Genomic DNA, 10,894 nt, shown 5'->3' on the forward strand with positions numbered 1-10,894 from the left:
CATCCACCTGACAGGTGTGGCATATCAAGAAGTTGATTAAAAAGGCATGATCATTATTAAACAGGTGCACTTTGTGCTGGCCACTTTAGTTGTCAAACACAATGCCATGGATGTCTCAAGTCTAGGGAGCATGCAGACTGCAGGAATGTCCACCAGAGCTGTTGCCAGAGAATTGAATGTTCATTTTTCTACCAGAAGCAGTCTCCGTTTTAGAGAATTTGGCAGCCTCACAACAGCAGATCATGTGTATGGTCTTGTGTGTGTGCGCACAAGCGCTTTGCTAATGTCAATGTTATGAAGAGTGCCCCATGGTGGTGGTGGGGTTATGGTATGGGCAGGCATAGGCTACGGAAAACAAACACAATTGCATTTTATCGATAGCAATTTCAATGCAAAAATATATACCATGACGAGATCCCGAGGCCCATTTTATTTTAAGGTATCTGTGACCAACAGATGCGCATCTGTATTCCCAATCCATAGATCAGGGCATATTGGATTTATTTAAATTGACCGATTCTCATATTATGAACTGTAACATTTTTTAATTGTTGCATGTTGTGTTCATATTTTTGTTCAGTATAGAATGCATGACTTTTCTACAGATCAATATGCGTCACTTTGGCAGCATTTACATAAGCAGACCAATTCAGAATTTTTTTTCACCCCAGTAATTGGTATTTAGACCAATCATATCAGATCTTTCACCTCAACATCTTTTTCCAAGAGCTGACCTGATCAGCCAAAAGACCAATATGTGATAATAAGATCAGAATTGGACTGCCTGTGTAAACTCAGCCAAATAAGTAAGATATAGGATACATTCCCAATGACATTATTGTAGCCATGTGTGACAGGGCCAGGGGGTAACTGCCACTAACCAGGGGTTGCAGGCTCAGGATAAAAGTCCAATATGAAGCGCTTTAATCCACCGTCACCCCCCGCAGTAATAGTGCAAAGCAAAACCTTTCAGTAAACATGTCCTTCCATGCCCGTCAAAAAGTAGGCTAGCCAAAACAAACTGGTCGTGTCAAATGTACATTTATTAAGTCTTACAAGTAACACAGAACAATGGGTCTCAATTTATCTAATATGTCAAAAAGGAAATGAAAACATTTCAGGCGATTATCATTTTTAGATTTCAAATAAATGGTTCTGCAATCAGCAACCTGTATATTTCCTTTTCTGTAATGGACAAATAACGCTAAGCTACAGATTCACCGTATTTTCCCTGATTTCTATTAAAGCTTCATCTTACATATCCTTTTCAGTCTCAATCCACATGAGCTCAAACAAGTCCCTTAGTGAAAAATGTGTTGTCAGGAGTTCCAATGCACAAAAGATTGAGAAGGGGGAGCTGGAGAACAATTGTTTAGTAGTATGTGGTTAGTGGCAATTTAGAACCTGAATGTAACAGATGAGTAAGGAAACTGATTCAAAACTGTACAAGGTGTACCGTAGGCTGAGCGCACAATTTCTTTTTAGGAATACCTTCCAAATATTGAGTTGCACCCTCTTTTGCTCTCAGAACAGCCCCCAATTTGTCGGGGCACGGACTCTACAAGGTGTCGAAAGCGTTCTACAGGGATTTGGGCCCCATGTTGACTCCAGTGCTTCCCACAGTTGTGTCAAGTTGGTTGGATATCCTTTGGGTGGTGGACCACTCTTGATACGCACGGGAAACTGTAGAGCATGAAAAACCCAGCAGCCTTGTAGTTCTTGACACACTGGCAGTTCTTGCGCCTGGCACCTACTACCATACCCCTGTTCTAAGGCACTTAAAACTTCCACCCTCTGAATGGCACACATACAACCTATGCATTAATAGTGTCAAGGCTTAAAAAAAAAAAATCATTATTTAACCCATCTCCTCCCCATCACCTACACTGACTGAAGTGGATTTAACAAGTGACATCAATAAGGGATCACAGCGTTCACCTGGATTCACCTGGTCAGTCTCAAGGAAAAAGCAAGTGTTCCTAATGTTTTGTACACAGTGTAGTCCGATTGTCAGACCTCAGTCAAAAGACCAATTAGTGGCATAAGATCAGAATTGCACTGCCTGTGTAAACGCAGCCTATGAAATCATAAAGGTATACTTCAGGATTTTGTCAATGAAGCCCTTTATCTACTTCCCCAGTCAGATGAACTCGTGGATACCATTTCTTATGCTTCTGCGTACAGTTTGAAGGAAGTTGCTAACTGGTGTTTGTGCAATTGCTAACTAGCATTCGCGTGCTGACTGAAAATCTATGGTAACTGCTGGCATGCTAGTAGATACCATAAATGTTCATTGTGCCAACGCTAGCTAGAATTGGCTCGAGAAACATACTGGATGCAGAGACATAAAATGGTATCCATGAGGTCATCTGACTCAGGGGAATTAGATAAAAGGGCGTCATTGCCAAAATCCCAAAGTATCCATTTAAAAATAAACCACGAGATAACATTAAGGGTTCCCAATCAAGGTATGCAAATTGCAATTAGACAATTTAACCGGGCGATTAGGAAATGTAGAATAGACTTTGCAATGTAACTAGACATGGGAGGTATAATACTGAATGGTGTCCTCTCGGCATTCATATCTTCTAAGCCAATGCAGCGGTGGAATGTTCCCTCTAGGCCATGGTATTGTAGGCCTGTAGGATGTATTGGCTATGGGATAAGAGTGAGAGGGTTGGCCGTTGTGTTGCAGATTGAGGGGGGGGGGGGGGGGGGGGGGTAGGTGGATTTGAGCCGGTCAGTGGTGCATTGGTTACTCACCCAACATGCGTGGGATACAGTTGTCGATAGCCCTACCTCCCTCCGTTCAGCTGGCCTTTTGCATACCACTGCGTCCTTAGCCTTTCAAAGCACAGCTGGAACACCTCAGTTTTGAGAGTGAACGCACGTCTCGCTGGAAATACCTCAGAAAAATATGCCACAACACAAACATGCGCAACAACTCCGGCAAACCCCAGCCTGATCATCCTCAATTACAATACGATAGTTTCCTAAATCTGTTTGACTACAGGTTATTTCTATCTGGAGGGACTACTTCAATGTTTATTGAATGACATATTAGTGGCTCATTTCAATTTGGCTGATTACTTCCTTTAAAAACATAAATAGAATGAAAAGGAAAAAAAAAAAACCCTGACTACTGTAGATGGGTCATCTAATTCCCTTATGGAAAATGGCATCAGAAAGAGGCATGAAAAGGCTGGATGATTTCTAGTCACATCAAACCCAGATCAGGTGAGTCTGCAAAGGCTACATAGTGTAAGTGCCTGGTGGAGTTAACCCTTATAAGCCATCCTAGGACTCCAATGAGGGGACATGGCCAGACATTCAGGCCCCTACGTCTGAACTGGGCGGGTTGGGCTTCCAGCATCCCAGACCTCAAAGAAATAATAAGATGGAGAGCCTCATTGTGCAGGAGTGGGGTCAATGAGGGGAAGTGTATGGTCGAAGTGCAGGCGTGGTCGGGGGCAGAGGGCTTTACCTTTGTGGGGACTGCGTCCACGGCATTGCGCGACTCTAATTCTCTTCCCCGTCACACGCAACATGGCATCCAGGGGCCCAGGAGCCATTTTAGCTGTAATAATTAGCGAGAAGGGAAAATGGCTGGAAGTGCAGTAAAAGTAACAAGGTCATGCACTACAGTTAACATCACAAAAAGCCATATATAAACAAATCAATATTTTCCTAACAGAAATCAAAACTGATCCAGTAAGCAACTGTAGTCTACAACGCTACAAAAATATGTGATAATGACAGGACAGTTGAAGACCTTCCCAACACCCACGGTTGACATGAGGTTTGTTGAGTGTTCTGAGGTACACTATATATATACACACAAAAGTATGTGGACACCCAATCAAATTAGTGGATTCGACTATTTCAGCCACACCGGTTTCTGACAGGTGTATAAAGTCGAGCACACAGCAATGAAATCTCCATAGACAAACATTGGCAGTAGAATGGCCTTACTGAAGAGCTCGGTGACTTTCAACGTGGCACCGTCATAGGATGCTACCTTTCCAACAAGTCAGTTTGTCAAATTTCTGCCATGCTAGATCTGCTCCAGTCAACTGTGGGTGCTGTTATTGTGAAGTGGAAACATTTAGGAATAACAATGCCATGAAGTGGTAGGGCCACAAGCTCACACAACAGAACCGCCGAGTGCTGAAGCAATTAAAAATTGTCTGTCCTCGATTGCAACACTCGCTACAGAGCTCCAAACTTCAGCACAAGATCTGTTCGTCGGGAGCGTCATGAAATGGGTTTCTATGGCCGCACACAAGCCTAAGATAAGCCAAGCATTGGCTGGAGTGGTGTAAAGCTCGCCACCATTGGACTCTAGAGCAGTGGAAACTTTCCTGTTTCAGCATGACAATGCCCCCATGCACAAAGCAAGGTCCATAGAGAAACGGTTAGTCGAGATAGGTGTAGAAGAACTTGACTAGCCTGCAGAGCCCTGACCTCAACCATCAAACACCTTTCGGATGAATTGGAATGCCGACTGCAAGCCAAGCCTAATCGCCCAACATCACTAATGCGCTTGTGGCTGAATGGAAGCAAGTTCCTGCAGCAAATGTTCCAACATCTAGTGGAAAGCCTTCCCAGAAGAGTGAAGGCTGTTGCAGGAGCAAAGCAGGGACCAACTCCATTTTAAATGCCCATCATTTTGGAACAAGATGTTCGACGAGCAGGTGTCCACATACTTTAGGTCATGTAGTGTAGGTGTAATGAAGTGGTAGAGCCGAATTGAAACCGGTTCAAAATGATCGTCACAGTTCATAGAAAATGAAATAATCAAGAATGTAAGAGCAGCAAATTCGCCTTCTGTTTCTATTTAGACGTGCAAGGCTGAAACAATTAGTAAATCCTTTGAAAAAACATGGAAACGATTTTACAGCAAGTTTAATCGCATGTCTAATAATTAAGCCGATGGGGCTAACATTTCCCATTTTAATTTTGAAAGATTACAGTTCGCATGGTGCTGCTTTGTTCTCCAACCAAATCACTCTCATTACTTAAGCTTGAGAAGTGTAACGTTTCATTAGGTACTGAATAATAGGAACAAATATGTTTTCGCTCAAACCTGGGGAGCCTAATGGCTCCACATTCCATTTGAGACACTTCCTGAATTTGGTGGTCCAATTGAAGTAAACACGCTTACAGAATATGACTACCACGATCGCACAGGAAGTTCACTTCAACCAACAGAAAACAAAGAAAACCGTCAAAAGTTCGTCCCGTCAAACCACACAATGTACTGTGTGTGAGAAAAGCCCACTCGTTTTTGTCCTTTGGAGAAAAGAAGGTGAGGCCCAAAATGGCAGTTGAATTCCCTCAGATCCTGAAAGGCATGCTTGAAGGAAGCCCTCTGCATGCACCTGCCACATCTCCATTTTACGTTTAGACCAAGAGGTCAAACCAGTTAAAAGTCACTAGGATAGTATTCATGGTATAATACAAATAGAGGAAAGTATTCATGTATCACAGGCTGCAAATTAAAAACTAGTTCCCCAAGAAAATGTGAGTTTGAAGCTAGACTATCAGATACTAAAATGGTCTGCTTTGTTGGCCTTTCTATCTGAGAGGTTTGATCAGATCTAACAGAAGGTCATGTGAGACATGCGCAAGGACCACATTCCCCAGAGGCTGGCTGTGTGCAAGGAAAAAGTGACCCCCCCCCCCATTTTTTCCCCGGTGCAGTAAAGCGCCCGAGTGTCTCTCCCAAAGCCCCAGCACCACACTTTATGGAGATAAAGACTGATGACTGAGGTCTGTGTGTGTGTGTATTCCTGTGATTGTTATAAAAAGTGACTTATCAAAAACGCTTATATTGTTCCCCTAGATGGTTTACACATGCCCACACATACATACATGCACTCACACCGGTCCTTATGTAAAGCTACTTTGCCCCTTGCTTTAAATATTTTTTTTAAACACAAGCTTAGCGCCTGTGGGCATGACAACCCAATATGCGACCCAATAACCACTTTATTACCCAAATATCTACATTACGCTGGAACCTATTGGAACATTGACTTTCCATATTAAGTCTTTGATGAAGGCAATACAAATAAAAACAAATGGAATCTGGCCAATGGAAAAATAAAAATTCTCATCTATACACGTGAACTAATGGTTAAATTTGGAGGAGCTAAAGGTCACCTCGAGGATAGAGGCAAGGGCCTGCTAACAAAATGCATGGATTGATTTGGGCACTTCCTTTCCATGCTCTCTCACACACACACACAAATGTATTTGACAAAATATTCCAGCTAGGCTTTTAACAAGGCACTCCTCTGGTATGGATGAATATTCTTGCAAATTTGAGAATTTGTTTTGCTAAACTAAAATGTAGGGGATGAATAAGGATTACTTGTAGTTAAAGAGCACCCAGTACAATACGCAATCAAGAAGAAACTACCATAACGACTTCCCAATACAGATTACTGTTTTGTGGGGCAGCTTTCTTATCAAGACCAGGCCTACAATAAAGTCAAATTAACTAGTTAGAAATGTGTTCAGATACGAAAAGCTGCAGAACAGGGGACTTATAAATGGGCACTTTGCAGTGATGCACAGTCGGACCAGAACTACTCTCACACACACACAACATTCAAAACCCACACACACACACTGCAATCAAAAGGGTTATCGGTAGGGGGGCTCTGGCATGTGGAGGTGGGAGTAGTCAGGGCGGCGGAGGAGGGGCTCCTTGTGTGATGAAGGTGGCTCATACGCTCTAGCTGGGGCATAGGTGGCAGGCCCTGGGGGCAGGGCCTCCGTCGGGGGCGGGGCCTGCACGGGCATCTGATGGGTGGGCATCTGGGTCGGGGCTGGTGGTGGGTAGCCATACTGGTACTGTTGGTACTGTTGTTGGTACTGCTGGTACTGTTGGTACTGCTGGACCTGCTGATAGTACTCTGCATAGCATCTGAAGTTGAGAAAAATAACGCATTCAAAATATCAAAACTGCCCCAAAATGTGCAAAAATCAAGGCATTTCTCAGAGGTGCATTACGTACCTGGCAATGGGGTCTCCGTCAACAGCCGCAGGGTCATCTGGTCGGCCGGGTGGTGTTGGGAGGAGGGCACGGCGTTTGGGGCGTGGCTGGGGAAAGGGCTGGGGCACGGGGTCAGGCAGCAGAGGGGCGGAGCGCCGCACTGGGCTGCGGTCCCGGTCCCCTGACTTAGTCCCCGCCTGCTGCTCAGCTAGAACCTGCTGGCCCTGCTGGAAGAAGCGGGCCCGTGCTGCCTCAAAGATGGCCTGGGCAGTGGGGTCTGCACCCCCCGTGGAGCCATAGGCGGAGCTACCGTTGTAGAAAGCAGAGGCCCCGCCGTAGGCCGGGTTACCAGCTGCCTGGGCTGACGATGCCTCCCCAGCTGCGCTGTCGTACTGGTTACTGTAACCTGCTGCGTCTGGTGTCGCTGAACTCTGATAGGCGGAGGCCTGGTTGGCTATAGAGTCATATACCTGATCCGCTACAGAGCCGTACACCTGGCTGGCGAGGGCACCGTAGACCGCAGGGCTCACTGGAGTACCATCTGTGGCGCTGGCTGCCGTCATGCCCTTTAGCGCAGCGTAGGTGGGATCAAAGCTTGTTGTGTTGTAGACAGAGTTGTGCAAGCTCTGCTGCACCTGAAGAGGCAGACCTGCAGCTGCAGCAACGGCAGCAGCCAGTACAGCAGCCTGACTCTGGTGGTGCTCCATATGAGGGTTGATGGAGGGGCTTTCAGTGGCATAGTGACTCATAACGGGGACCTTGGCTGTAGTCGTGGTGGGTTTACTGGGCTGCACATTGGAGAGCTCCACAGAGAGGGGTCGGCCTTTGAAGGTGGTACCATGGAGGGCCTCGATAGCCTGCAGCGCATCCTCCTTCCGCTCCATGTGCACAAAGGCATAGCCCGCCGAGGAAGAGAGCCTCGCTGTAAACAAGCACAAGAGGACAACACAGCAAGCTAATGAATTTAACCACCAAACTGTTTCCATTCAAATATTTTTATGAGAGGAAAGTATGTTGGATTAATTAAAAAAAACTCTCGATAAGCCTGACAGAAACAGCTAAAAGAAAAACGTGTTTCTTTTGAACCTTTAGGCTACCTGCCGCCCAAATGGTCTATACACTTTCCTAAATGTTTACAAAACACAATACATGCGACAATTGTGTTTGTGTGTGTGTGTGTGTGTGTGTGTGGGGGGGGGACTAAAATATTATGGGTGCGACAAACATTGGTGGATATATATATATATATATATATATATATATATATATATATATATATATATTATTTTACCAATTGTTTGTATAATAACCATCATAGCGAAGTAAACTTCCATTCACGCGATGCTATGTTGCGTGGCCCTCCTGCTTCGAGGTGAAAAAGCATTACAGACAAAATAAGTGATGAACTTCACAGCGTGGTTCCATTAAATATCTTAATTTGAATGCTGGTAATATGATGATCGGTGCTTGGCTGCCATTTACATCGAGATACTCTTGACAAATTGACCAATAAAAATAATCCTGCTCTTGTCCATAATCCCATCGTGTACCCAAGACCAGTGGGCAAATTGTTTAATTATCGCAAAACCATCAGAGTTAAAAACGGGCTGGCAACACATAGAACTTAGTTTTTTTTATTTGGGCAAATGAAGTTATACGACAGTGCTTTTTATGTAAAGTCAATACGCACAGCTTTTTATCCGCAAAAAGCCAGTCTAATGGAAACAACTCTGCCATGAAAATGGGCATATTTTTTTGTGCGAATATTAGATTATTTGCTTAAATCTTTCGACGTGTCTCCAGAGTGGCGCATTGGTCTAAGGCACTGCATCGCTGTGCCACTAGAGATTCTGGGTTAGAGTCCAGGCTCTGTCGCAGCCAGCGTCGTCCCAGGTTAGGGGAGGGTTTGGCCGGCAGGGTTGTCCTTGTCCCATCGCGCACTAGCGACTCCTGTGGCGGGACGGGCGCAGTGCACGCTGACAAGGTCACCAGGTGCTTCCTCCGACACATTGGTGTGGCTGGCTTCCGGGTTAAGTGGGCACTGTGTCAAGAAGCAGTGAGGCTTGGTTGGGTTGTGTTTCGGAGGACGCAAGGCTCTCAACCTTCGCCCCTCCCGAGTCCATATGGGAGTTGCAGCAAAGAGAAGACAATTGGATACCACGAAATTGGGGAGAAAAAGGGGTAAAAGTAAAAAATAAAAAAAACATTGACAAGTGGATGGAGACCTCGCTACAAACAAGAACATTTAGTCTATTTACTAAATTGAAGTTTTGCTGTATTACAAAGTAAATGCATGAAAAGGTGTGGGGAAACGACATGGCTCACCTTTGACCTTATCACACTCCAGAACTTTCCCAAAGGTCTGAAAGAGCTCTTGTAGGTCCTCAGCAGAACACATGGCACTAAGGTTCCCAACAAACACCTTGGTGGAGTTCAGGGGCCGCCCACGGGACTCTTCAACCACTAGGTTGCGGCCTCTGAACTCCCGTCCATTCAGCTCTCTTATGGCTCGATCAGCAGCACCATCTCCCTGAAGGTGGATGAAGGCAAACTGCCTGAGTAAACTACAGGTGACCACCTGTCCGTATGGCCCAAAGAGCTGTGTCAGGTCCTCCTGAGAGGTATCCAACGCCAGGTTCCCCACAAAGAGCTTTATAGCATTGTTCTTATCTGTCGACTCCATGGCTGGGCACACCTGGGGAAAGAACAGGAGGGTGTCACTGACCTAGCTAAGTTAGTTTATCTTTCAGCTGGTGGCGCAGCGGTCTAAGGCTTGAGGCGTCACTACAGACACCCTGGTTCGATTCCAGGCTGTATCACAACCGGCTGTGATTGAGAGTCCCATAGGGCAGCGCACAATTGGCCCTGGGTTTGGCCGGTGTAGGCCGTCATCGTAAATAAGAATTTGTTCTCAAATTATTTAAAAAAAAAAATAAATGACAGAACTGAAAAGGGACGTGTACTCTAGGCAAATAATGAATATAGTAGTTTAATCGAACGTGACGTGTAATTAACAATATTTTTAAAACATGAAGATAAACTAGTCCATGGTCAAACCTGCTGGCAATGATTCAGTTAATTGGCTAACATTTGCAAAGCTTGCTAGCTAGCATTTGCAATGCTAAATTAGCCAACTAGTTACTGTTAGTTCCCTCCCCCCCTTATCGAGTCGAGGTGGCATCAATTCGGAGATGCTTGGCAACAACAGACCGGGAAACATGAGATGGTCATAGAATCACTCGAAACTGCTGTATATTGCAAAACATAAATTAGCCGAGGTCACAAGATAAATCTAGGAACGCTAGCTAAAAAGATCAAATCGGCGCGGATTGGAGTTAGTAACAGTAGCTAGCCAAGTTAGCTTGCTAGCTAAGCTAGCAATCTTGCGTCGCGTTTTCATAAGCGGTTACATATATTTGCAACAATTTAGAGTATACTGTACATTTTAACACCACATTGTGTATTCATGACAATTGCCGAGTTGAACAAAAAAAATAACAATAGTTTAACTCAAACCAACAAAAAAATAGCGAAGCACACTGCGCTTCCATCTTACCTAACGCGGTGCAATATTTTCAATGACCACATCCGGTTCCGATCTTTGAGCGAGTGACGTGTGATAGTTCCTACAACAGACTGGAGCAGAACCCGTGATTTTAATACTGCACAAGGCTGGCTACAATATTTTTGCTACAATGTGGGCATCAGAACATGAGCAAATTGTTTGAGTGGCGTGTACAACAAATAGGCTACCACTTAGTGTTTCAACCATTTAGGTCCTTCTTATTGTTGCATTTAACATGTCTGTCTATCTAAGTCTCCGTTGCAAAAGTGTGTGCGCCAAATTAAACGGACATTTGTTCTGTAAAATATTGACCTGTTTCCTGACTG

General features: G+C 44.7%; 1 protein-coding gene across 2 annotated transcripts; it reads right to left on the reverse strand.

Annotated features, from left to right (window-relative positions):
• Positions 1–1,025: 1,025 nt before the first annotated feature.
• LOC110534135 (uncharacterized) lies at positions 1,026–10,655 on the reverse strand. Of its 2 annotated transcripts, none has more exons than XM_021618821.3 (4): positions 10,560–10,655; positions 9,329–9,698; positions 7,025–7,925; positions 1,026–6,934 (listed from the first exon to the last, which is right to left on the reverse strand). In XM_021618821.3, exons 2-4 carry the CDS (start codon positions 9,684–9,686, stop codon positions 6,652–6,654), a joined length of 1,542 nt encoding a protein of 513 aa, XP_021474496.1. In that variant the 5' UTR covers positions 9,687–9,698; positions 10,560–10,655; the 3' UTR covers positions 1,026–6,651. The 2 variants fall into 2 exon arrangements, with proteins under 2 accessions (XP_021474496.1, XP_021474497.1); XM_021618822.3 differs by having other exon boundaries at positions 10,446–10,580.
• Positions 10,656–10,894: the final 239 nt, after the last annotated feature.

This window comes from Oncorhynchus mykiss, chromosome 10 (genome assembly GCF_057628025.1).
Source record: "Oncorhynchus mykiss isolate SJ-2025 chromosome 10, ASM5762802v1, whole genome shotgun sequence".
NCBI classification, from domain to species: domain Eukaryota; kingdom Metazoa; phylum Chordata; class Actinopteri; order Salmoniformes; family Salmonidae; genus Oncorhynchus; species Oncorhynchus mykiss.

Bases quoted from the DNA above. Each gene is read 5' to 3' on its own strand.
- LOC110534135 (XM_021618821.3), bottom strand. From the start codon at position 9,686: ATGGAGTCGACAGATAAGAACAATGCTATAAAGCTCTTTGTGGGGAAC. The intron at 7,926-9,328 runs GTGAGCCATGTC...GCTTGTTTACAG, and splicing joins GGAGTGTGATAAGGTCAAAG to CGAGGCTCTCTTCCTCGGCG. The intron at 6,935-7,024 runs GTACGTAATGCA...TCTCAACTTCAG, and splicing joins GACGGAGACCCCATTGCCAG to ATGCTATGCAGAGTACTATC.